The sequence below is a fragment of the Pseudorca crassidens genome, chromosome 18, assembly GCF_039906515.1.
Source record: "Pseudorca crassidens isolate mPseCra1 chromosome 18, mPseCra1.hap1, whole genome shotgun sequence".
NCBI classification, from domain to species: domain Eukaryota; kingdom Metazoa; phylum Chordata; class Mammalia; order Artiodactyla; family Delphinidae; genus Pseudorca; species Pseudorca crassidens.
The window spans coordinates 79,359,286-79,386,679 of NC_090313.1; the positions used below are offsets into that span (position 1 = coordinate 79,359,286).

At 49.9% G+C, this 27,394-nt stretch overlaps 1 protein-coding gene across 8 annotated transcripts in view; it reads left to right on the plus strand.

The window, feature by feature from the left end:
• Positions 1 to 27,394, plus strand: part of CRYL1 (crystallin lambda 1) — a 75,011-nt gene that overhangs the window by 40,429 nt on the left and 7,188 nt on the right. For all 8 annotated transcript variants that reach the window (XM_067713828.1, XM_067713825.1, XM_067713829.1 and 5 more), the window contains 2 exons: positions 10,676 to 10,837; positions 14,349 to 14,543. In XM_067713828.1, coding sequence (XP_067569929.1) covers positions 10,676 to 10,837; positions 14,349 to 14,543 — 357 coding nt within the window. The remainder of the gene's footprint in view (positions 1 to 10,675; positions 10,838 to 14,348; positions 14,544 to 27,394) is intronic.

The following is a 27,394-nucleotide window of genomic DNA, read 5'->3' on the forward strand; positions in this document are numbered from 1 at the left end:
TAATGTATTCTTTTTTTTTTTTTTTTTTTTTTTTTTTTTTCTGTACGCGGGCCTCTCACTGTTGTGGCCTCTCCCATTGCGGAGCACAGGCTCTGGACGCGCAGGCTCAGCGGCCATGGCTCACGGGCCCAGCTGCTCCGCGGCATGTGGGATCTTCCCGGACCGGGGCACGAACCCGTGTCCCCTGCATCGGCAGGCGGACTCTCAACCACTGCGCCACCAGGGAAGCCCTTAATGTATTCTTAAAGTCATCCTTGGGCCAACACTCTTTATTGTGAGACTCGTTACCTTTTTTTCTTTTCAGTGCACATGGGAAAAGAGACCAGAAAACACTTTTTCTTGGTTACATGGGGACCTAGCTGCGGGGAGATGATTCCCCATGGGTCTTGTGTTTCTGCACATCCTGTGAGCAGAGGCACCGACTGCCCTTTCATTCTAGACTAGCTTTTCACGGATGCTCGAATAACTCACAGCCTTGGAAGACGGGGAGAGTGTCTCCCTCTAGAGTAAAGGGCCACTTTGCCGTCTCCCCCTGGGGCACAGGTCGGTCAACTTGCTTGTAGTCAGTCGTAAAGGATTTATGTTCCTTAAGCTGTGACACAAACCCAGGATCCACTTGGGTCCCTTTGCATCACCCCTGTGGGACTTGAGGGCGATGTGAACATGAAGCTCGTGCTGCCCGATATCCTGTCAGTAACAGTCTTTTGTCTCTGACCAAAGAGTCTTGTGTCTTCTAAGAGCATCTGTGAAACTGTGGCAGGTTAACTTGTTAGCCTGCAAGCAGCAAAAATCTCAGACTCTTTATACTTCCTGACACCGTCCTTAAACATTGCCCTGCCTTAAAACTAATATCAAAAACTCGAAAAATAGAGGAAAAAAATCACTTTTAAGGCCATCACTCTAAGATTATAATCTTAATAATATTTTATGTACATCTTTCCAAATACATATTTCAACATAACTTTAATCTTACTGTAATACAAAATCATATCCTGCTTTCAATAATCAACACTCTTCTGCGTATAAAGTAGTTCATCGTAATTGTAGACATTAGAAAACTTGGAAAATGCCTATTGCCCGGCGATGGGGTCCCTATCACTATTTTCTGTATTTCCTTCCCATATTTTATGTATATTTATTATAAAGTTATAAGAAAGAATATTACACTCTTTATTCACCTAGCATCACGTCTGGTGTACGTTCCTATTTCATCAAATACTGAAGAATAGTCTTGCTTGCTTTAATGATTATAGCATCGCATTCTTTGGAGGTCCTTTTATCATAATCATTTTACAATAATTTTTAAAATCAATTTTGGAAATTCATTATCTATTTCTATATTGCTTCTGCCTCTCTGTGTCTCTATTTCTTTGTACCCTGCCTCCCTTCTTCTGGGACTATACTTACCTGTATGTTAGAACTTTTCAGCATCTCCACATGCTTTCCTTGTGTTCTTTGCTGTACTTTCCATCCCTTTGTCTCTCAGTACTTCAGTCTGGGTATTTTATCCTGACGTACCTTCCAAGCTATTATTTCTTTAGCTAAGTCTCACCTGCTTTTAAGTCTATCTTTTAAAGTTTTTAATTGTATTTTTCAGTTGAATTTCCATTTGATTCTTTGTATAGCTTCTAGTTATATGGTAAAATTATTTAATATCTCTTAGTTCCTTCAACATTACTTACAGCTGTTATCATGTCTGATAGCAGGGCTCTCCGGCTGCCCTGTGGGTCTGTTTCTAAAGTCTGTGTTCTCTCTTGGCTTCCAGTCCAGGCTCCTCCATCTGTTTTGTTTGTGAGACATTGTTACGAAAAGCTAAGGCTCTGCTTGAGGCTCTTTTCCTGCAGAGGAGCTTCCCTGGAAGAAAGCCAGGCTGGGGGCACATGTCCCTAATTTAGTCGTGGATTGGGATGAATTGAGGCGTGTGAAGGCTGGTCCCTGTTCCTCCCAGGGTACAGCCCTTGAGGGTCCGAGCTACGAGTCCTGGCAGTTACAGCCTTGGGAGCTGATTTTCCCTCATTGCTGCAAAAAGCTCTGCTTATCTCTGCAGGCATTTTGTCTGTGCTTCTGCAAAACACAGGTACCTTGAGGATGAAGGTGGAGTCAAGTGTTAGGCTCGTAGCTCTCCTTCCCCTTTGACCTGAGCCTTGGCCCCGCGGTTCCTCAATGCTTTGGTTGCTTCCCAGTAACTTCAAACTGATTTTTAAAATAATACATTTTCAGCTTTCTAAAAGTTGTTCTCAGCAGGAGGGCTTGTCCAAGCAATCCAGCCTACCGTGGCCAAAGTGGAACAGTCTCCACAGCTCAGTTGTTGCGCATCCCCTGCTGTGCAGTGCTGGCCCTGGGGTGTGGTGGTAAATGAGACCTTTTGGAGGCCAGATGGGAACATTTTAATGTTCCTTCTGTTATTATGTGAGTGTTTTTTCTCCAGTAATTCCACTTAAGAGCAGTTTGTGTACTACATTAGTATTCTGACTTCGACCGGATGGCACTGGGAGTGTCTGTCTGTCCTCAAGGCAAGTGGACAGGCATGGCCCGCTGGTGTGGTGCCTTTTATGTCGTTCTCCTTGCTTTTTTTTTTCTTCGTTACGCGGGCCTCTCACTGCTGTGGCCTCTCCCGTTGCGGAGCACAGGCTCCGGACGCGCAGGCTCAGCGGCCATGGCTCACGGGCCCAGCCGCTCCGCGGCACGTGGGATCTTCCCGGACCGGGGCACGAACCCGCGTCCCCTGCATCGGCAGGCGGACTCAACCACGGCGCCACCAGGGAAGCCCTCTGCTTGCTTTTTTGTTACAGCACCTTGCCTGCTCTCTTATGGCTACATGCATCTATGTTCCCCACCAGCACCTGTGCTTCTTGAAAAGCAAGGACTGCATCTTCTTCTATTTCTTGGCAAAGTTCCTTGCATAGACTAGTTCCTCAGTAGAGTTGTTTAAATTCACACGTTAAAGCTAATGTTTCGTGACTTGTCCGTCAATTTCAGACTTCCGTCTACCCAAGGTCACCTCAGTGGGTCTACTTTTGCAAGATTCCCAAATATTTCTAGACCAGTACACAGCCACATACACCACGAGAGGCTTCGGTGGGACGTGGCGCAGTGTCCTGCTTTATACTGGGCGTGAGGCGGAAGTCATTGCATTGGATGCAGGCGAGAGACTTTTCTTCTATTAAAAAATGCCAGAGGTCATGCTTACAATGGAGAACTATCTGTGGGATTAGCAGCGTGGCTAGTAGCTGAATAAATGGGGGGAACGCCAGCAGGTAGTAGGCGTCATGCTTACGGGGCCACTGCACGTGTCCCACAGCTCCAGGAACAGCTAGTACTGCCCCATGGGCTGCACAAAGGCAGGAAATGTCCTGTGTTTGCTCTTCAGCCCACTTTAGACATTTCCTCTAAAGTAATGTGAGGCTAGAGGGCCGTAAATACGCATCCACTGAAGTTGTATTAAATTGATTACCACGTTACAGAACTTGTCATTCATTACTTCGTTAATTGATTGAACAGACGTCTACCGACTGCTCTCGGAGCTGGGGATATAGCCATAAACGAAAAATAAGAATTCCTGCTCTCGTGGGACTTTCATCTTTGAATCCTGTTTTCCAGTACTGATGTTTTTAAAAATATAACCATTTTTTTTTTTTTTTTTTTTTTCGGTACTCGGGCCTCTCACTGTTGTGGCCTCTCCCGTTGCGGAGCACAGGCTCCGGACGCGCAGGCTCAGCGGCCATGGCTCACGGGCCCAGCCGCTCCGCGGCATGTGGGATCCTCCCGGACCGGGGCACGAACCCGTGTCCCCTGCATCGGCAGGCGGACTCTCAACCACTGCGCCACCAGGGAAGCCCAAAAATATAACCATTTTTAAAGTGACAGTTCAAAAGATGGGCAGTGTTCTCCTAATACTTTTATTTTCTCCTACATGTGAGGCAGCTTTTCTGAATGTAGGAATATACAGCTGCTCCTCCCCAGTCTTGGAGTTTGCACGATGTTTATTTGTATCCCAGTACACCCGGATGTGGTCAGATGGTTACTGGAGGAAACGGCTTTACTGCATCTTTAAGTATATAGCAGGTGTTTAGGAAAAATTTGTTGCTTACTGTTAGACTGCATTGCTGATTATAAATATTTTTTATCCCATAAATCTGATGTTTTAGAAACATTTTACAAGATAATGAGGCTCACTAAGGTAAACCTAGTGATCTTGTAGGCAGGGGACTGGAATTATGATGCTGCTTTTCTGTAGATCATTAGATTAATAGATTGTTAGGGTTCTTCTTTCTGTACTGGCAAGTTAATATATCAGCTGGCGCTAGAGAAGGGGACCAGATTAGATGAAGCATCCGTGTGACGATGGTCTGAGAAGGAGAAATAAATGTGAGTCGACTTTCCAGGTCGGTGATTGAAGCTGTGGGCCTGCGTAAGGTTTCCTAGGTGAGTGGAGGCCTGGGGCTGAGCGTGGAGACCTGTGCCCAGTGACTGGGCAGAGGTGCTTCTCCAGAGGTTCGCCGTGTTACCAGTCTTTATGGGACGAATTTGGGTATTGATTTCTGTTCTTATCTTTATTACGGTCTTTCTGTTTTCTTTAGATTTATTCTGTTCTATTTCTGATTTCCTAAACTGGATTTTGGACTTACTTCTCGGAGCTGTTTTAGCTGAACTCACATACTTTGATGTGCAACATTTTCTTGCTGCCCAACGCTAAGTATATTTGAATTTCCATTAGGATTTCATTTTGACCCATGAACTATCTGGAAGTTAGTTTTCAATTTTCCAAGTCTACTGGGTAATGTCCTGTTTGTGATTTCTGTCTTAAAGACGTTGTAATTAGAGAAAATGGCTCATGTTCTGTGTGTTTGGAAAGGATGTGTATTTTCTGCAGTTGGCTGCAAGGCTGTCCATGTCCAGTAAATCAAGCTTGTTACTTGTGTTTATTTCTCCCATGTGCTCCCTGAATTTTTGAATGCTTTTCCATAATAATTGAGAGAGGGGTATGGAAAGATCACAGCATATGGTAGGTCTGTCTGATTCTCCTTGATGACCTGTCAACTTTTGCCTTTCTGTATGGCATTCTGGCTCCTTTCCTGGCCTCTGTTTTGTTCATTAATTTTCCCTTCAGCTGTGTTTATCCTGTTGCTTAACTTACTCAGTAACTTTATTTTTAATTCCAATTTCTAGATATTATACTTAGTGCTTTTCCAGATCATCCTGGCCTTTCCGGGTTTGATTCCTTTCTTATAGTTTTAATTAATTTAAACATACTTATTTTACTAGGCTCTCCTAGTTTTCAGTTACGCGAGGTTCTGTCCTTTGCTGTGTCCATGTGGTCTCGCGTGTTTACAGTTGTCGGTGGTTTGTTTTCTTCAGTGTGTCTTTACTTGTGAATCCGAGGAGAGGTGAGGCCTCTTCAGCAGGTGTGCCTCCAGGGTCTTCTTGAGTGTGTGTCTCCTGGTAGTATCATCACCAGCCTGGGAGAGATTTTTATGTAACTTTCTCAGCTTGTGAGTGTCCAGACCACATGTGTAGTATAATTTTGAACCCCAAACCTGGGTGAAATTCAGCCTCATGAATATGAATTCACATATTTGTTTTCCTCTCCCTCCACCCTGTGACCTTCCCAGCTGGAGCCCAGATCAAGACAAGCTCCCTGTCTTCTCCCTCAGCAGATGGGCTGTTTTTGGTTTAAACTAGTTGACCAGTTCCTGAAAATATAGCCTTTTGAGGGTCTCGGCTGTATCACAGGGGCCCTGACTGCAGCTCCCTGAATCCTATGGCCTCTGGTTCGGCTCTTCCTGTGGTCATTTGAACGTTCTCCCTCCCCTGAGGGTCACAGGTCCCTTTAGTGCTGGCTGCTCTGCTTTTCCTTACATTCCCGAGAGGTCAGCTTCGGTTAGAAGGATGACTGCTTTTATGTGGAGTGATCCAGTCTGTGGAGGGAGGACTTTTAGGCCTCCTGGTCCCTCACATGACTGGAAGCAGGCGTCTCCCTCAGTTTACGGGAGAAGCTTTTATTAGCATACATACTCTTCTTTTTTAAGTTTTAAAATATTTAGCGTGAATTTGCCTGTGCACCTTTGTTTTCAGGCTTATGTACATTTTCTTGTTTTAACAGTTGTTGCGCTGCCAGTTGGAGGAATCTGAAGAGGGCCTATTTTTAGCTAAATTCTATTGTAGGCCACAGGTCAGTTTTCAGTAAACACACGCACAAACCCATAAACAGACGCATACATACATTTCTATTAACTGTCTTTCTAAATTCACCTGTTGTCTTTTCTGACTGGGAGGTAAGCTATCAGGACTGCAGGATGGAGGCAAGCCCAGCGCCTCGGTGTTGGGTGGCCTGGTACTGCGGGTGATGGAAGCAGTGAGCCCACCCTACTTTCCCAGACACTTCATGGTTTGGGATGGAGAGACTCACATTTAAGGACCAGAGGTGAGAGGTCATGGCTCTGTTACAGCATCTGGCAAGAAGCACGTGGCTTGGTGGCTTTCTGAATGTTTGCAGGACAGGACGGGCAATCGTAATGCCGCAGTGATTCGTGTATGACCCCACGAGCTTATACTCACTTTATTTAGAAATGCTGTGAAACTATATGCTAATTGCAGGCTTATGGGGACTATTTTAAATTATAATATTTTCATGTCAAGCATTTTAACTTAATTGTAAATAAATGATTTCATAAAAGGTACAAAAAAAATCATTGGAATGAGGATGGAAATAGACATCACGTTAGGACAGCAGCTGATGCTGTGCCCCTCTGCCTGGCCTCCGTTCCCTGTGGTTACGTGAGGAAGGGCTCCTGTTTAAAGCGAACCAGTCATCCTGGTCATACTCACACGTAATCCGCAGGAAGTCACATTCTTCAGTACAGCCTACACTGAGTTTTGCTTTGGAAAGGTCCCTCTTGATTGGGTATGATTTGTTCTAGATTATTGTAGAACTCTGTTTAGGACTTATAATATGCTTTAAAAAAACTTTTATTTTTATTTATTTATTTATTGTTTTTGCGGTACACGGGCCTCTCACTGTTGTGGCCTCGCCCACTGCAGAGCGCAGGCTCCGGACGCGCAGGCTCAGCGGCCATGGCTCACGGGCCCAGCCGCTCCGCGGCATGTGGGATCTTCCCAGACCGGGGCACGAACCCATGTCCCCCGCATCGGCAGGCGGACTCTCAACCACTGCGCCAGCAGGGAAGCCCTTTATTTTGATTTTTTAGGAAAGATATGAGCCTCTGGTTAGGGCACAGTGCTGTTTATTGCCTGTGATATTGCCAACTTGTACTTTTCCTTTGTTTTTCTTTAACACATGCTATTTCTGCTAGAGCAAGAAGGTTTGTCTTTTTTTTCCTTGGTAATCGTGCCATGCACCTCTTGAGAAGACTAGTCATAGCAGTCTATTGATGTGATGGATTTTAGAGATTGTGCTCTTGCGAGAAATACTGAAAAGAAATTGGTGATGATTAAACAGGTTGAAGCAAGAGATTTAATTAGTGCTGAGACAGAACTTACAGTAGATCATGTCCGTCTTCAAGTTGAGAATGAATTCCCTCTGTAATCCTATGATTACCATAGGATTTTAGTTCAAATTTCCTTTCTTCCCATGTCTTTCCTGATAAAATTGGCTAATAGAGCTTCTTTGCCTGTAAAATACCTTAAGTACCAAAGCCTTCTAATTTAGTTTCTCTTTCTTTCTGGAAAGAGCATTGAAGACTGCCTCCAGATATTTCGCATTAGCAAAGTAGATTTTCTAGCAACAGGATGCCTATCTAAAATGCCTGAATTGACTTTAAAAAATCAACTAAATTTCATTTTCCCCGTGAAAGTATTTGTTTTGGAAAACGCATACGGTTGCACAGCATGTGGGTAAAAACTTCAGCGTTGAGCTCTCGTCCAGCTCGTCCTTTGCCTGGGGCTCATCCAGTCCACTGACTCGTGGCCATGCCCCTTTTCCAGAACAGGCCTGCTGGGCCGGGTGCTGTCATTGGTGACTTTCAGTGATAACAAAACACTAAAGTATATACGTTATTTACTTTAAAATTTCAAGTAAATGGGGGAGAACAAAAGGTTAGACCTATAATACCATCATTCAGTTTCTGCCTTTCAAGAATGGAAGGGAAAAGGGGTGTTTAAACGTAACCCCACCTTTTAAGTATGTGAACCCCCCTTTTAAGTATCTTTTAAGTCACGCGTAAGCTCCCTTTGAGGCGCCATTAATAGCTGTGATGCTTGGAAGATTCCTTAGTGCTTTCCTTGTCCCCAGAGTTTTGTCTGTCAGAACCTGAGCTTGTGGTTGTGCGTGAGACTATCACTTATTATGGGCTGCGTCTCTCTCCCACCTCAAAACAAACGAAACACAAACAAATAATTGCTTTGAAAACGCTGTCAGAGTTTAATTAAGCCAAGTCCAGCTGATTACCTTCAGCAGTGAGAGAAGTTTCACTCTGACACTTCCCATCTGGTGGCTTTCCCTAGACAGGCCCCGGAAAGACACCATGAGCCCGCCCGGGGATTCGCACCCGGCCGCGCTGCTGAGGTCAGGAGAGAGCGAGGTGTGTGTCTCTCGCTGTTTGCTGTCCTTCCCTGCTTCCCTCCCAGCCATCTGTGGGAACCCAGCGACTGCAGCCGCTCTCAGCTTTGTGATCCACCCAAGTGATGACGGTCCTGCGTAACAGTTTGCAGGCCCCCTTCCTCAGGCAAGCCATGAGTAACAGCAAGGAGATGAGCTCAAGGCTTGACAGGGACAGAGGCGTAACCCTGGCCCAGTACCTGGGACACAACTGGGTCACTATTAACAACAACAGCAATCAAACTTCAAGCAGATGCGCCGTTAAAGCCCTTACATAATTGTAGCAGGTTTGGGTTTCCTCTGGTTCAAGTGTTCTTGCCTCTTTGATAATCAAATGATCTGAAGAAAGGCATAGAATTTCAAGGGAGAATCTGCAGGACAGGCTCACAATGAGGCCATTCACGGGACTCTTTTATTAGCTTACACAGTATCTGCATCACGTTTAGCCCCTGGCTTTCCTACAAGGCTCCATTTAAACTTAACCCAACTTGCAGACTTAACTGATCCAGGAATTACTCAATACAACCAGCCAGCTACTGTAGCTTTTCCCCTCTGATAAGGGGATTTAACACAATGGGCTTCACAGTTCTTAAATGACTCCGTTTTTTTCCCCCTGTCTTTGAGATGTGGTGCTTGTGTGACCTTTTGTTCTGAATAAAATTCCACATGGTTTGATTATATTTTTTAAAAGTACCAGCAGACACAGGATTGACTTCTTACCCTTAGAGGAAAACGTTTAAAATCTTGTAGATGGTCTAGAAATGGAATTCATGTCATAATATTTACACAGCTAATCTCACTATATTAGATATTAACTATTAGATATTATTAAACTTGAAAATATTTTATTTTTGAGGGGTGATTCTGATAAAATTACTGGTAGTACTTGTGCATTACACTTTGACTTTTGCACACTTCCGGTTATCTGCTGGTGTCTGTGCCGTTTCTGCTACCACAGTGCTGATAGACTAACCTGGGCACACTCGGCCAGTATGTGGAGGGGAAGCGGCCGGGGAGCCTGACCTCAGAGTGGGAGACGCTTGAGGATGGATTTGGTAGCAAACCACTGAGAGCACTGTCGGCCCCCGCTTTGGATCACACCTCAGAGTAGGGGGTCTCAAACTTTAGAGAACAAAAGTCATCAGAAGGTTGGATAAAAATGCAGATGCCTCGATTCCACGCGCAGGGGGTCTGAATCGGTAGGTCTGGGATGAGGGCCTGAGAATTTGCATCTTTAGCAAGCACCAGTTGATTCTGTTATCTGACCCCACTGAGAACCATTCCCCCCGATTCACTAGGGACTGGGAGCTCAGGGACCCTCCTGGGGAGGCGTGACCCTGGTGGGATTTCCCCAGGGGGTGGCAGGCGGGAAGGTTGCTCTGGAATGTCCAGCCAGTATCCCCTTCTGTTCCGCCTCCTTCCACAGCAGGGCGGCACCCGCCGTGAGCACCGCGTTCCCAGGGACCTGCGTCACCCGTGGGCCTGTGCTTGGGTGTCCGAGAACGTCTCCTCACCCCCAACCCCTTCTGTACGTCGTCAGAATTTCCGAGCAGTTGTTATCTGCGGTATTTAATCCGAATTTGCTTCTCTAGCCTCCCCCGTTACCGCCCTATTAAAGTAATTTTAGATTTTTAGAAACAAAGGTCTTTGTCAAAAGATTTCCAATTAGAAGCGGACTCTCAGGAAGCCTTTTGGGAGTTATGGATGTAACATGTTTGTTCATTTCATGAAGGTAAGATTCTTCCTTGAAGATAAGTTGATCTGGTGATCAGGACAAACAAGTGGTGATGACTGCTGTTGATATCCCAGCGCTTTGCCTGCAGTGCTGTCGTGTATTCTGTTTGTAGAACCCACCCCCAATGCGGTTGAAGGACTTTTTTATTAGGAGAATTTTCAGTCCGACACACAACTAGAAAATACAGTTCCCGTATCTGCGTCACCTGGTTTCCAGAGTTACCAAGATTCGTCATACGTTTCGGCAGCATGTTTTCCCCCTGTTCCTAAATTTTGCTGGTCGTTTCTTAATTGGTTCTTTTTGGAATGACTCAAACATGAAACGCTTTGCTTGGGGTCTAAGTGCGGTGATCCTGAGTAGTAACTGGAAGATGTCCTTTTCAGGAATGTGTTCCAGAAAACCTAGAGCTGAAGAAGCAGCTCTTTGCTCAGCTGGATGGAATCGTTGGTGACCAAGTTGTCCTGAGCAGCTCCAGCTCCTGCCTCCTGCCCACCAGGCTGTTCTCTGGCTTGGTACACGTGAAGCAGTGCCTCGTGGCGCATCCTGTGAGTATGTCGAGCCTGGAGATGCAGTGAGTCTCACCTGGCTTTCCAGGAGCAACGTGTTTGGATGAATCTGCTCGTGCTTTGTAACTGCTTTACTGAGATATAAGTCACATATCACACAATTCAACTCGTACATTTCAGTGGGTTTTAGTACATTTAGGGAGTTGTACAACATCAGTGTCTTACGAAGAATTTTATCCAAAAATCCCTTGAACTGTATATCTTGTCTCTCACGCACTGTGGGAGAGAATGATCAATACTTACAGACTTTCTCCTTAAGTAACTCACCGTCTAGCTGAGGGGAGAGACTGCTAATCAGATCATCCCAGTGCTAAGGAAAGGTGCCACGTTAACGAAAAGTCTAGACCACATGGGATTCTGCAGGTGGGTCACCTGTACTGTGTGGTTTCCTGAACTTAGCTCAGAGTAGGGTCACTTGTGCTGATGTGCATGGTCCGGGTCCCCCCCCGAGATTCCGGTGCAGCAGCTCTGACTTAAACCCTCCTTTTTGTGGTCCCTTCCACCAGAGGTTGCCACTGACTGCGCCAACGCACTCACCAGGCGTGCGCTGCGAGGCGTGTTGGACCATGAGCTCCAAGTTGGCACGTGGGCACTCAATCTTTTTGCGATTAACGTGTTAATGTCAGGAAAGGGGAATCAGAGTGGGGATTCAGGGGTCATTCGGTGGACGTTTGAGTACCGAGTGGAGGTCAGTGTGACCTTGGAGACCTGGGACAGCCTGCTAGGACAGAGACGCCACTAACTTAGCTCAAGCCCACCCCGGGCCAAGAACGAGCGTGGGCCTCGTAGAATCGCCAGGAGACCAGCTTGATTGCAAGAGCAGGAGGAAGGTGGACGGCTTGGTAATACTTGGATCGTGGAGAATCGAGAGAGTTACTCTGAAGAATGAGAACTGGCTTAGGTGCGGGGCAGCTCCTGCACGGAACTTGGGGCAGAATTCCCAGCACGAGTGGCCAGGGCCTAGGGAGGTGAGGGGTCCTCGAGTGGGGAGCAGGGAAATGCCTCTCTCTGAGCAAGAGGAGGTTAGAGGAGGAGATGAAGACCCAGGGCAGTCATAGATGCCTGCTGCGTCTTCCGTGCTGCTCAGAGGGACAGCCTGGACCACCGTTTACGTGACTGAGTGGTCTGGATGTCCTCACACTGAAGTTTAATGGAAGGTGTAAGGGAATGGTTATAAGATAAGGAGACTTAGACCCAGAGCACAGAGAAGAAGACCAAGCGTTTAGTTACCACTCCATACAGGTGAAAACAGCACCAGAGAGACCTTAACTGAAGCATCCAAATACCAAGTCCCATGAAGCATGTCATGTCTTGCTTCCGTGACATATGTGTGTCCATAAAAAGCCTCTTAGACACCGTGATTGTTACTTGGTTGCTTCAATAAAAGGTGCAGGCCTTAGTCAGGAGCTTCTGTTTCTAACCAGTGTTTTTACTTCTAAGTCAGTTTAAAAAACAACTGAATCAAATTGTTCAGAAAACATCCCCTAAGTCCTCTGACAGGAGTTTTACTCCATCTCTCTCTTTTTTTAAAAAACTTTATTTTATTTATTTATTTTTGGCTGCGTTGGGTCTTCGTTGCTGCGCGCGGGCTTTCTCTAGTTGCGGCGAGTGGGGGCCGCTCTTCGTTGCGGTGCGAGGGCTTCTCATTGTGGTGGCTTCTCTTGTTGCGGAGCACGGGCTCTAGGCGCGTGGGCTTCAGTAGTTGTGGCACATGGGCTCAGTCGTTGTGGCTCGTGGGCTCTAGGCGTGTGGGCTCAGTAGTTGTCGCGCACGGGCTTAGTTGCTCCGCGGCATGTGGGACCTTCCCAGACCAGGGCTCGAACCCGTGTCCCCTGCACTGGCAGACGGATTCTTAACTACTGCGCCACCAGGGAAGTCCCCACATCCCTGCTTTATAGTAAAGAGAAGTTCACCGAGGAGAGACATGCTTCCAGTGCTTATCATTCTGATCTTAAAAAGGCTAGAGGTTAAACCTTTTTTCAAGAATTCAGTGATTATAGGCAGGAGACAAGTGATTCAACTAAGGCATTGCTTTGTAATTTATTTGAACTAGATGCTACCCTCGCTTGCTTTCTAGGAAGGCTGCGACAGGGTGACCAAGACAGGCTGGGAGCAGAAGAAACCTCTGGAGTGTGTGGACCAGCTGCCTCTCCAGCCAGTCCTAGGAGGAATAATTGCTTCTCTCTTCTGTAGAAGAAGTCCTTGTAAAGTGGTTGCTTCATGTAGTTACTTGGGAGACGTGAGATTCTACCAGTTTTCACCCCAACATGGAGGGAAGACAATTTACAGTCAAGCCTCATTCGGGGAACAGTTTCGTGTGCATCTGCTTAGTGGTGAGGCTGATCAGCAGCCTTTAATCAAACAGCCTTTTCCTTTTTCTGTTTTTGTTTTTTGGCCGTGCCCGGCGGCATGTTGGATCTTAGTTCCCCGACCAGGGATCGAACCCGTGCCCCGTGCAGTGGGAGCGCGCAGCCTTAACCACTGGACCGCCAGGGAAGTCCCTCAAACAGCCTTTTCTTTAGATGTAGGAGAATTTTCCTTGAGAATCTTCAAGAGTGGTTTCTCAAAGGAAACCAAGAACACCAGAGCTGGGTGGGCAAGCATTTCCGCTGTGGACAGACTCTTCCTGTCTTAGCATCCATCACGATGTTGAGGCTGAAGAGAGCTTCTGATGTTGTGTGACTTCTAGGTAAGATATGATTGCGGAAGCAGATGTTTGAGGCTCGACATGGAGAAGTTAAGGAAATGCCAACGTTAGGGAAGATACTGCCAATCCAATCATTTTTTTTAAATTAATTAATTTATTTATTTTTGGCTGTGTTGGGTCTTCGTTTCTGTGTGAGGGCTTTCTCTAGTTGCGGCGAGCAGGGGCCACTCTTCATCGCGGTGTGTGGGCCTCTCACTGTTGTGGCCTCTCCCGTTGCGGAGCACAGGCTCCGGACGCGCAGGCTGAGTAGTTGTGGCTCACGGGCCTAGCTGCTCCGCGGCTTGTGGGATCTTCCCAGACCAGGGCTCGAACCCGTGTCCCCTGCACTGGCAGGCAGATTCTCAACCACTGCGCCACCAGGGAAGCCCTCCACTAATTTTTAACACTGACACAGTAGACCGGCAATGACTGTTGTGGAAAGAGGATGGCTGGGGGCAGGGTAGGTAGAAGCTTACGAGGTCAAGACGGCTGGGAGCAGAGAAATCCCGAGGGAGGTCAGGGGTTTGGAGGTAAGCGGTAAATGTACGGGACGGTGGTCTGCACGCTCCGATGTGGACCTCAGCGTCGGCTATGATTCATGCAGTTCTGTGCTCACGTTCTTTCGTTTCCTCCCTGCTCCGTGCATTACTTCATTTCTCGAGTTTCTTGTCACTGGTGCTGAATCTCGAGGGGCCCCGTCCGCCCTGCTGCTGACCCTTCGGAACAGTGAGCCAGCCCTGCCGGAATGACGCCCAGACGCCAGTGCCGTCTTCCTGACTCTCTCTGCTCTGTCTCTCTCCTAAGGTAAATCCACCCTACTACGTCCCGTTGGTGGAGCTGGTCCCACACCCAGAGACGGCCCCTGCGACGGTGGACAGAACCTACGCCCTGATGCGGAAGATCGGACAGTCCCCGGTCAGACTCATGAAGGAGGTGGACGGCTTCGCTCTGAATCGTCTCCAGTATGCCATCATCAGCGAGGCCTGGAGCCTCGTGGAGGTGTGTGCGCCGCCCTCTGTCCTGGCAGCTGAGCAGAGGAGGCAGGAGCCTCTGGGCACGCCATGCGGGTGGGAGAATCAGACACTTGCTCTGTTCCGGACACCAAGGGCAAGCTGTTTCTCTCTGTGTCTCAGAGGTCCCCTGTGCGGTAGGTCACTTGACACTCGGATGTGGTGATGGGCTCCTCCTCCTGCCCTTTCCTGTCGCTACCGCGCAGTGATCTCCGTGACGCGCTGCATTTTCCCACTGTCTCAGATTCTGCCCCCCCACTCCCAGTATTATAATTTTTCAGGAGGAAAAATAAATTATATTTTGAGTAAACTTGTATCCTCTAAAGGAACGCAGTTTATTTCAAGAGCTTGAGGAAGAAACAGTGGATGACTTTTTTCTTTTAATTTACTTATTTTTGGCTGCGTTGGGTCTTCGTTTCTGTGCGAGGGCTTTCTTATAGTTGCGGCGAGTGGGGGCCGCTTTTCATCGCGTGCGCGGGCCTCTCACTGTTGCGGCCTCTCTTGTCGCGGAGCACAAGCTCCAGATGCACAGGCTCAGTACTTGTGGCTCACGGGCCTAGTTGCTCCGCGGCACGTGGGATCTTCCCAGACCAGGGCTCGAACCCGTGTCCCCTGCATTAGCAGGCGGATTCTCAACCGCTGCGCCCCCAGGGAAGCCCTGATGACTTTTAAACTTGTTAGCAGCATGCTTGTCTCACATCGAGACAAGAGGTTGTTTATATATACATAAATTTGCACACATCTCTGTTTACATACGTGTACGTTTATACACATATATGTTTAACATCATCCTTGAATTAAAAGATTTTAGACGTGACTTTAAAAATTGCCTGGCCACACGCGCTCCCACCTGCATTTGTGTGAGGGGCCTGGTCCCTGGCAGGGAGACGTCAGGGCAGCTCCACACCTGGGAGTGGTCCAGGCTCTGCCGGTCTGTGCTCCATCCCTCACTTTCTGATGCTTCCCCAGCTTCTGAACTGGTCAGTAGCGTGCTCTGCCCACACCTGTCCTGCTGAAACTCGGCAGAGTGAGCAAGGGTCTGTCCAGGTACGTGCGGCGAGAAGGGGGCTCGGGCTCAATCGTCTTCGCCTGGAATGGATTCACAGCCTCTAGTCTCGACTCCTGCGGACGCCTGGCGGTCCCAGCCTGAGACAGAACAGGGAAGCTGGCCTGGGGGCACCGGCTTTCAGCTTCCCAGTGCAGGATGCACGTGACCCTCCCACAGAACCCTGGCTGTGGCATTTGGTCACATCCCTGTTGGGTTCATCATCTGAGCTGACTGCTCACACTAGCTGCAGTTCTGTGTCCTCACTGTTTGAATCCAGTTAATGCTCCTACATCTTCAAGATGCAGTGTTGGGATTCCCACTGTGAAGTTTTCAGCTTCAATTTCTCGGTGACTGTAAAATGTTTTGGAATGTCAATCAGTGGTAGAAGCACTGAAGTAAAAACAGCCCCTTGGAGATCTGTTTAAAATATTTCCACCAGGACTTCCCTGGCAGCGCAGTGGTAAAGAATCCGCCTTCCAATGCAGGGGATGCGGGTTCGATCCCTGGTCGGGGAACTAAGATCCCACAGGCCACGGGGCAACTAAGCCCGGGCGCCACAGCTACTGAGCTCGCGCGCCTCAACGAGAGAGCCCACGTGACACAAACTACAGAGCCCACCGCGCTCTGGAGCCCGCGCGCCACAACTAGAGAGAAGCCCACGCGCCACAACAGCAACAGAAGATCCCACATGATGCAGCTGAGACCCGACGTGGCCAAAAAAATAAAGAAAAGAAAAGAAAAATATTTCCACTTGTCTAGAGTACGGGAACTTGACATACCGCAAGAAAAATTCACTATTACAGTGAAACGTTGTGGAGATTTTAGGGCAGCTTTTATTTGTAAGATATCTTAGTGCCTGGAAGAGATGGAGAAAAGCCCTGCAGTTGAACTTTGCTTTCTGTCATCTAAACGAGGAACACCAACTCGAGGAAAACTCAAGAGTTGGGACGTTTTCCTTCCTCTTCTGTTTTCTGGAAGAGATTGTAAAAGTTCTGTTAATTCTTCCTTAAATGTTTGGTCGAATTCTCCAATGAAACCACCTGGCCTGGAGAATTCTTTTTTGGTCTTTAATTACAAATTCAGCAGCTTTAGTGGTTGTAGAACCATTCAGGCTGTCTGTTTCATCTTGGATGAGTTCTGGCGGTTTACGGTTTTGGAGAAATCGGCCCGTTTCTTCTGTGGCTGAACTTACGAGCGTGAAGCTGTCGGTGGTGCCTGTCGTGACACCCCTGGGCTCGTTCCTGCTGTGGGTGACTCATGTCTGCTCTCTTTATCTTTGTCATGCCAGAGATTTATCAGTTTTGGTGCCTTCCTGAAGAGAAGGCTTTTTGTTTCATTGATTCCCTCCCCCTGCCCCCCCCCACTGTGGTTTTCCTGTTTTCAGTCTCACTAACTCTGGAGGGAGGGTATCCCTTCATCCTTGCAACCAAGCAGGAGAGAGAAATTCCAGGAAAGACAGGGTGGGAGCGGTGTGTGTGCGTGCATGTGCGCGTGCATGTGCGTGCGCACGCGTGTGCGTGTGTGTGCGTGCGTGTGTGTGTGTGTGTGTGTGGTTCCTGCACGGGCCTGTCCTTCGTGGGGAACCAGGGGAGATGAGCCAAGGTCGGGAAGAGGCTGCGCAGAGCACACTGTCCCGTCCCAGCCCGTGAGCTCCGCAGGGCATCCATTGTGGGAGCAGGACGGGTGCCCCGGCTGCAAGGGCACGTGGGCGCTCACAGCCATGCAGTCCGTTTTTTCCTGGACCGTTTGGCTGCAGAATTGGGACGGAGCAGCCCCTGTTGGCTGGGAAATGCCAATGGCTATAGTCTAGTCATCCGAGGTTAGGTCACTGGGTGACAGGATCCTGTTGGCCAGAAAAGTGATTTTCAGTCGATCTTTAGCTGACGAGCACAATAAGGGAAGTAGTGTTGTAATGACAGACTCTCGCCCAGACAACAGCTGAGCTTGTAGTGCCCGTAAATTCCTGCCCTGTTGAGGGAGCGTCCGTGGAGGCGAGCGGGAGTGAATCACGGAGCCGCCCTTGGGTTCTCAGCCCATCGGAATGTGCGGGTGGTAATGAGCTTTAAATTGCTTACCTCCGGTTTTGTTCATCCTTCTGAGAAAGGTAACATCCAGGTGATTTCTGCTCCTTGGGCCTCTGGCGTCTTGCTCGGGGCTGTGGTCTGTGCGGGACCCTTTGAGAGATTCCAGGCTTCCGTGGTCCAGCTTTAGTCCTGGCACGAGCACAGCTGTTATGAGGGCTGGTTTCAGCTAATAAAGTGCATCTCCAGGATCGTGTGGTAAAGTTCACAGATGAGGCATTTTGTGGTAAAGCCACTCAAGGGTTTCTGTTGGATGTAATTTAGGAGAGCACAGCGGTCCCTCCAGCATATTTGAAGTCGTGTCTAGATTACTTCCAATACCTACTACAACCTCAGTCACGTGTAAACAGTTGTTCATACAATGTCAGTGCATTTAAATAGTCGTAAATAGGATGTAAAAACTGTGTAAACAGTTGCCTTTCTAGCAAATTCAAATTTTGCCTTTTGGACCTTTCTGGATTCTTTTTCCTGAATATTTTTGATCCACGATCAGTTGAATTCGAGGATGTGGAACCCGTGGATACAGAGGACTGACTGTAAAACACAGGAATGAGCAGTCTTGGCACAGCAAACCACTGAGAATCATCTCCTCATCAGTGACTTCAGTTTGTATATAGTATTTCAGAGCTTACAAAGTACTTTCCTTTACATTTCTCATGATTTTCAGAGTTTTTCAGATCATCCAGTCCTAAAACCACGAGAGACATTGTTATTTTTGCCTTTACAAATTAAGTGGTTTGATCCATGCTCCCCGGTCTGGTAGGGATTCAGACCTGTGCCGCCTGTGTGCCACGGTGTCTGCATTTGTAAGTGAAGATGACAACGGACTGTTCCCCGTCAAGATCTGATGAGGGTTGGACGGGTTATGTCTGTAAAGGGCTTAGAACGTGGCTGGCGTGTACTAATGCTCGAGTGGGTGTTATGGTTACAGTGATGAGGTGGCAACCACGTTTTCTGAATCCCAGAGTCCAGGGATGTAACAGCAGTCACCTGTGAGTTAGCTCCGAGCCCAAATGCTCACATGCCAGGGCACGAGTGAGGTCCTGGGGCTCCGGGTGGCAGCTTGCTGGCGAGTCGGCGCCTCAGGCCCCACCCCAGCCCTGCGCAACTGGACGCTGCACTTTATCAACCCCCTCCCCTCCCAGGGGATTCCCGTGCATCGTAAAGGGGGAGGAGTCCTGGCTCAGCCCTGAGACCTTGGCCTCAGCCTTGACGTATGGAATTCCATCTGTTCTAAGATAAAATTGATTTATTTTTTTTTTACATTTTAACATCTTCGTTTTATTGGCAGCATTTTTCTTCCATAATGGAGCGTTAAATGCTAATTTAACTTTCAATCAATGGAGTCTTAACTTCAATGAGATACAGTATATTCTGCCGTCTTTTTCAGTTCTCTTTTCCCCTTCCATGTTTTCTGTCTTTGCGTGTCTCTTGTTTCTGACCCTCTTTATCTCTGACTCAGGGCTCACAATAGATAAACATGCGGCTCTAACCATCTTTGCTTAGTGGAAAGACTCTTACATGGTTCCGATTCCTAGTCCTAGATTTATGACGCTGAATACCTCTGGTTATCCCGAAAAAGATGTGAAAATTGATTTTAAAACAAGATTTAATTCACTTGTGATTAAAACACAGCAGAACAAACGAATGCTAGGTTTTCACTGCTCCTCCAAATCAAAGCTCCCGTCCCCCTCAGTCCCCCAGATGCTGTCTTCCCCGTCACGCCGGCCGCACGTTTGGCATCAGCGATCCTCACGTGGCCTTTGGTTTCCGGAGCAGGGACGCAAACCGTAGTCTGGTTTTCCTCATTTGTCGCAGGCCTGTGTGAACAGAGTGTCCCTCCAAGGCTGACGGCTCCTTGGGCCTGAGAGGCGGCCCTGCCGGCCCCCGCGAGTCCGGTGCTCCCGGGCGGGTGCTGTAGGCTGGGCTGCGGGTTCCAGCCTCGCCGTCAAGCTACACCTAAACTGGAGAGAACTGCCAACTCCTTTACAGAGGGGCCGACACCGGGGACTGAGAGTACTGAGCGGAGTTTGGGGGGAAGATGACCTAACGCCGTAGACTCGCTGCCCGAACGACCCCTCAGGTTTCTCTCACTTGGGCTGTGATCGCGCGGCGGTAGGCGGTTGTTGGATTTCGCTCTTCTTTTAGAAGCCAGTGAGAGCATGGGTCCGGTTCTCCAAGTTCAAGTTCAACCCCAGAAGTTTGCTTCTCGCACACGGAGCCTTCTGAGAAGGAAGCCAGGTCAGACAGCGAGCCGCCTTGCAGCCGTCCTTTCCTGAGTCTGGGGGGGCCTTTTCTCCATGAATGTCACCCTGAGTACGTACAGGACCTGCCAATGACTCGGGAGGCAAACCAGCACGAACAGGTGGCGAGGATGAAGAGGAGGAGGAGCAGGCTGAGTCACTTGCTCTGCAGGCTCTGGGATCAAGGAAGGCTGCAGAGACTCGTGGCCTGAGTGGCCCGACAAGAGAAAGCACGTTCGAAGCCGTGCTTCCGGGCAGGTGGAAGGCGGGGCTATTTTAGAAGCTTTTATTTAGAGAGAAGGTGTTGGAAACACCAGGACCGCTTAAGGCTTGGCTCCCCTGGAGCGCGGCCAGTAGGAAAAAGCTGAGGCTTGAGCAACATGTTAGAGAAGAGACCTTGGCGACACCCATCGGTGTACTTGGCAAGAAGAGTCATGTAGGAGTGAAGGGCGGTTAAGGGCTCCAAGAAAGAGGCCGGCTCCTGCCCTCCCCGCCACACCCTCAGCTGTAGGATTTTCTACATGTTACGTCTTTTAAACTTTAAACTTAAAAGTTTAGGGGTTGCGAATTCCCTGGCAGTCCAGTGGTTCATACTCTGAGCTTTCACTGCCGAGGGCCTGGGTTCCCTCCCTGGTCGGGGGACTGAGATCTTGCAGACCACACAGCTTGGCCAAATAAAGAAAGAATAAGAAATAAAAAGCAAATTTATTTCTAAAAAAAACCGTAAACTTTTTTTGTTTTTTGGGGGGGGCCTTGCTGCATGGCTCGCTGGGTCTTAGTTCCCTGACCAGGGATCGAACCCGAGCCCTCGGCAGTGAAAGCGCAGATTCCTAACCACTGGACATCCAGGGAAGTGCCTATGTTTTTCTCTCACACAAGTGAAGTGTCTGAGTGGATTTCCTCATGGTTGCCTTTTCCTCCCCCAGCTCTGAGCCTCGGTCCTTCCAGGAAGGATGCTTCCTCTGTTTGCCGCTTTCAACCGGGGCCTGGGCAGCTCTCCCTGCCCCACGCAGGGCTCGGCTTCCTGCGCCGCTGGGTGCCCGGTCCATCCCTGCTTGGTGTTCATCTGCTCCAGGGTCCACGAGTCTTATGACTGCCCATCACCAGGCGCCCTAGGTCAAAATTCACCCATGGAAACTTTTTCTAAAACGTTTTCCTGCCATCTCTGCATTATTTATTGTACCTCCTGAAAACATAACCTCGACAAGGCTGAGGGAACTGTCTTCCCCCGGCCCCTGGAGCTCACCTTTCAGCCCTGGCCCACGTCCCTGTGCTCACCTGGCCTCTGTCTTGCCTTCCGAAGCCTGGGTCAGCTTGTCCGTGGCAGGAAGTCCATCCCCAGAGGACACTGAAGGGTTCTCTGGGTTCTAGCTGTTCGAGCTCTTTCTCCCGTGCAGTGTACCGAGCCTGCTGTGGACCCAGCTGCACTGCCATCCTCCTTAGCTTAGCCTGCTTCTCGGGGGACGCATCAGCTGGGACTACAGGCCCTTCGGAGCAGGTGTGCCCCCCCCTTCATGAGGACCATCCTCCAAATTAACTGAGACCTGCTTTCTCGGCTGTAAGTTGGAAGAGCCTCCTATCAGTGGCCTTCCGTTCAGAGGCAGATGGAGAGGGAGGTGTTTCTCGTTACAGGGCAGCTCTGGAAGGACACCAGGGTCTCAGCATTTTAAGAAGCCCCAGAACTATATCAGGACCCACACCTGTGGCTCAGCAAGTGTTTCATGTCCTTCACTGACCACTGGGAGGCGATCAAATTAACGAGAGGCCACTCCTGGCCGACGCGCGTTAGGCCACGTGTGACAACCTGTGGGCGTGCAGGCACGGCCGGAAGGCCGGGGGCGCTGGGCTGCAGGTGCGTGTCTGGAGCTCCTGTTCCTGCTGGCGCCTCCTGTGCGTGGAGCTGGTCCATCCAGCTCTCCTGAGGTTCCCTCCTGCAATGGGGAGCACCCGGCCCAGCTGCAGCCCGCAGACTCCGACGGTCTCCCTCAGGGCGGTACAGCCGAGAAACTTGATCTGCTGGCTGGGAATCACCAGTCAATTAGAACTCTGCCGGCAGCGATGGCCTGTAAGAAGTAGACCATTTCTGTAATAGGATTTACCCTTTTACGGGAGGTTATTTTCTGAGTAGCCGCGCTGGCGAGCAGCAAAACCCTACTGAAAGGAGAGATCCTGCTGACTTACTGTTTTAGAGACAACTCCAGCCCCATTAACAGATACACGTAATGCAGACACCAACCACATACTCAATTTAAAAAACCTGCTTGGCATGCCTGGGGTTGCTGCAGCAGTGTTTAAAGTAGAAGCACCTATGCTAGGATTCTGACCACAATAAAAGAAAATCAGGGACTTCCCTGGCGGTGCAGTGGCCGAGACTGCGCCTTCCAGTGGGGAGCTGGGATCCGCGTGCCTCGGGGCCGGGAAATCAGGGCACGGGGCACAGGCAGTATTGTAGCAAGTTCGCTGAAGACTTTAAGGATGTTCCACATCCCAAAAGAAAAAAAAAAATCTTTAAAAAGGAAATGAAATGAAATGCTGTCACTCTAACACCTGACTGGTAATCCCCACCCACAGCTAATCGGGCAGTGATGGCTTTCAGGTCCTCTGCTGTGAGCTGGAAAGTTAACAGGCAGGGCGGGGGAGGGTGGCGCCCCCGGTGGAGGACAGAGGCGGAGGGAAGGCGTCCGCAGGAGAACGGGCAGAGAGGCGAGGTGCAGGTGACCTCTGGGACAGGGAGCCTGAGGCCCGGCCATCCTGCTTCCCGAGGTGCAGGCGGGAGCGGCCTTGGGGGTGCGAAGCTCCGTGGCTGGTCGTGAGGGAAAGGCGGCCACGGGCCAGGTGTGCCTCAGCGTGGAGGCCGAGGGCTTCCGCTGCTTGGCGCCCACCTCTCTGTCGAGAGCCCCGTTCCCGGACGACCCCAGTTAGGGCTCCACCACCGCAGCGAGCCCTGGTGCGCTTACATTTGCACGAACGGATGCCTTGGGCTTTGGCTGTATTTAAGGTCCAGACCTTTTCTTTGTGTTGGACTCATAATACTGGTGTTTTTCTCCCTGAAAGCTTTGTTACGAGCGCAGCAAAGTAAGAAAAATCACATGCGGGTGTCACTGCCGCGGCCCAGACAGCTCTGGACTATCGCTCGGATTAAGACAAAGCCTTTCCCCTCTTTCCTTTTCATTTTTTGGTTTCTTTCTGCTAAAAGCTTTATTCTTAAAAATATTCAAAGGGAAAATACCACTTACGTTCCCTACCCTGAGCCAAATTGCTTTTATTTTTCTGTGTTCTTGTCTAGCCTCTGTTAAGAATACTTTCCTCGAGGGCTTCCCTGGTGGCGCAGTGGTTGGGAGTCCGCCTGCCGATGCAGGGGACACGGGTTCGTGCCCCGGTCCGGGAGGATCCCACATGCCGCGGAGCGGCTGGGCCCGTGAGCCATGGCCGCTGAGCCTGCGCGTCCGGAGCCTGTGCTCCGCAACGGGAGAGGCCACAGCAGTGAGAGGCCTGCGTACCGCAAAAAAAAAAAAAAAAAACTTTCCTCGACTTTTTATTCATTTCTAATGGCTTCGTGAGATTTCATTCCACTGATCCTTTTGAAAAAACCTAATCGTTCGCCTGCTGTGGGTTGTTTTAAGGTCATTTCAAGTTTTCTGCCGTACGATGCCTCTTTGCACATACGGTCTCCTCCTCTGGCGCCTTCTTCTCCCAGAACAATTCAGGCAGTGGGATCGCCCCGTCGGGCCGGACACCTGCCGAGGATGTAGCCCCGTCTGCCCCTCACTTCCCAGTGGCCTGGCCGGGACCGTCCACCATGAGCTCTCGTCTCCTTGCCCCGCGTCCCCTCTGAGGCGCTGGATGCGGGGGTTTGATGCGAATGAGTCAGTGTCCCGTTGCATCAGCTAAATGTGTTCAGTCAGCTCTTCTCCAGGGTCTCACGGTTTGCCTGTGTCATCCCGCAGGAATGGCCCCGCCCCGCTTCCAGGAAAACACAGGGTGCTGAGCGGCTCACAGACCCGACAGCCTCTGGGTGACAGCGGGGCAGCACTTAGCAGTCTCCCCTTTTTCACTTATGAAAGTCCTGTCCTTGCCTCGCCTTTTCCCTGGAAGGCAGTGTGGGTGGGGACGGGTGAATGAGGGCTTCGTCACTGGCTCCGGAGCCAGTTTTCATATTGGGTGTGGGAGACGCGGTGCTTAGCGAGGAGTGTAAGAAACAAAGGCGTGCAGGCGCGCGTGAGTGGAAGGAACTGACTCATGGTTCTAGCTGGTTTCTTGTGAGAAAAACCCGAACCTCATCATCGTGACAGTCCTTGGTTTAAACTCCGTGGTCAGTAACTACGTTATTACTCTGTACCGTTTGTTCCTAAGGGCTGCAGGGATGGACTTTCTAAAGAGTCCAGTGCCCCGACTCGGGCTTGACTATCTCTGCACCGGGGTCACTGGCGTCTGGCTTGACACGGAACGTCTCTGGGGATCGGGGACTAAGCCTGAGGTGGCCTCTTTCTCTGTAACCCCTTCTCCTGGGCCTCTGACGGGGGGGGGGGTGACGCTGGACCAGCGCACGCTTCCTTCACGCCCCTGGATGTTGCATTTCGTCGTCTGACACACTAAAGCTTTTTTTGTCTCAGTTAAGACATTGGATTGAAGCCTGCGCAGCTCTGGTTGGGGGAACTTGTGTATAACCTCGTCCAGATTCCTGGGAGGCGGGTCTGTTCCTTGTGGTGATGGTGCCAGCCAAGGTGGAGAAGTGTTTGCGCAAGAGAAACTTGAAAATTCAGGACCAGGTGTGGTGAAAAGTAGAGCAAAACAAAGTAGAAGATCAAAAGCTGGGAAATGGTAAAAAAGAACCAGACAAGGAAAGACGGCATGAGAAACGTGAGGAAGGCAAGCGACTGTGAGGCCGTATGCCAAAAATATGTGCCTCGAACAAGCAAGTTTAATATGAGAAGGGGGTGATTAGAAGGAAGGGTATTTCTGGGCAGCTGGTCATCAGTAGAGGAAACAGTCCCATGGCTCTCCCTTCAGCAGATTTTGCATTCCTGAGCTACGCAAGACCCCCGCCGCCTCCCCCTTCTTTCGCGTACCCCCGAAGGACAGGCCGAGCACCACGGTCCTTATTTCAGTGGTGTCTTCCCATTCTCCTCCCCCAAGTACCAGACCCAGGATGCCCGAGGGTAAGGATCGCGCTTTGAGCTTCCACGCTGCCCCCTGCGAGGATCGGCTGGGCTGGGCCAGAGGGCCGCTCATGGAGTCACACACGCGCTTTGCCCGTGATTCTCTGAAGATGTTTTATAGATGCGATTAGCAGCTACAGTCAGTTGACTTGAGTAAGGAGATTATTCTCCATAATCTGGGCAAACTTCATCCAATCCATTGAACAGCCTTAAGGGCAGAGCTGAGGTCTCCACCAGCGGCTCCCGCCCTGGATCTCAGATGTGCCGGTGTCCACACGCCGATTCTTTGGCATAAATCTCCTGGCGTATCTATAGCTGAGCAGTTCTGTCTCTCTGGTGGGACCCTGACTGGTACATCCCAGACCTTTCATTGCACTTGAAGTTTGCACCTTGCTTGTGGGCGGCAGTCGGGGAACCTCCTGTGAGCACGCCAGGTGCAAAGTGTATGCCCAGGCCGTGGGTGTGTGTTGGTGTATTGTGGAGTCTTGGACTTTAGCTAAAGGAGGTGAGTTGAGGCAGGAGGTGTTCAGTGAAGGGGCTCCTGCCCACTCTGGCTGGGCTCTCCTCATCCAGTGGTTTTTCAGGACATGATGCAAACCACCTTTTGAACTAGCAGTGATCATAGTGTTCATTGCTCTGTCTGAGATTTAGGAAACTTTTAACCACTTGGGGCTTTTCCTTGTACGTGTGACTTGAGAATTTTACCACGAGATAGAGGAAGTACTGATAGCTATACTGACCCCCCAGGCACACTGGAATGAGGGGGTTTCCAGTCCTCAAACTGCTGCAGGGGTCCTGTCTCTATCCAAGGAGTCGTCACCAGATCCATTCATCTCAAGCGCTTGGCCCGCCTTTTATGCCATAGCAAGGATTTATTTAGTTATTATTGATAATGTTAACATCTAGGCCACAGGTGGCACTAGGGCTCTGGGTGGAGCGGAGCTCACAGCACAACTTGACCTTCAGAATATCCCGAACATGAAGCTTCAGTTCTGCGCTGAGTGCAGCAGGGATGAACCCGGGCATCTGCCTCAGTGGCGTGGACCCTAATCAGCGAGCATCTTGGCTGAATTTCTCGTGGCCGTTTCTTTTCTTTGGATTTAGCTTCTGGGTAAAAACTCAAGCTTAGAGAAATCTGCCTCAGAAAATTCAAATCGGGCAGAAAGAAGCAGTTAGGAAGAGGAAATATTAAACCTTTTTCTCTTTTCTAACTTGTTCAGCTAATGAATAGCAACTGGTCAAAAACTGACCGCCCTCCGTGGATGAAGCAGGAGTGAAGCAAGTGCAGGTCCTCTCCAGTGTGAGGGCGTCGGGTGATGGAGAAGCCCTCTAACGCTTTGATTGGTCGGGTCACTGTTAGCGCTCACGACGCTTACAAATCAGAATTTAATTACTCTGAGTGGCTCACTGCGCGGGTATTTTGAAATCTTTGGAAGTCAGCTCTGAAAGTACTGAACACAGTTTTGGGAGAAGAGAGTCAAGGCAAACACCGCCGCAGGCCAGGCTGGCTTCCGGGTCCGCATCCTTCCCAGTTTGGTGGTGGAATGGAAACTCGAGGCTGTTGGAATGTTGACCTGGGGGCCAGGGCCGAGGGAGGGTCGGCAGCCCCTGCGTGGCTGCCTTTCACGGCGCTCCCGAGCCTTGGGAGCCTTGGGTGCGGGAATGCCCTTCCTGCCCAAGACATGGCGCGGAGGGAACGAGAGAGAGAGGCGGCCGGACCCTGCGGACCAGCAGTCGTTTCTTGGTGGTTCTGGGCGGCACCACCACGGGCCTTGTGTTCAGTGTTTCCTCCTGGTGCCCATGCCCCGCCCCGCCCCCCCCCCCCCCAGCTCTGCCACCAGGAGGGGAGGGCGGGCGACTGGTGAGTATCTGAGTGAACTGGGTTGATTTGCTCTCAGTAGCAGTCAGATGAACCCAAGGATGGTTTAGAACTAATAGGAAGCCCCTGGTCCGCGCCACCTGGGGACAGCGACACGGGTGCAGCCACATCGGCTCCCAGTGGAGGACGCGCCAGGCCGCGGCTCTGCAGTCGTTTACGGTGGAAATGACGACAGCCCAGATGTTTACCAACAGTAGGACGGATGAGGAAGCCGCGAGGACGGGCGCCTACAGCAGCACACGACTCTGGTGAATCTTGAAAGCGTGAGGTGGAGTGAAAGACGCAAGTCAGAAAAGAACGCACTGTGAATCCATCTCCAAGAAGATGGAAAACAGGCAAAATGCAGACTCCATGTTTCGGGAACGTGGAGGAAGGGATGGTTATTACGAAAGTCAGGATGTTTGCCTCTGGGCGAGTCAGGAAGCCGGCT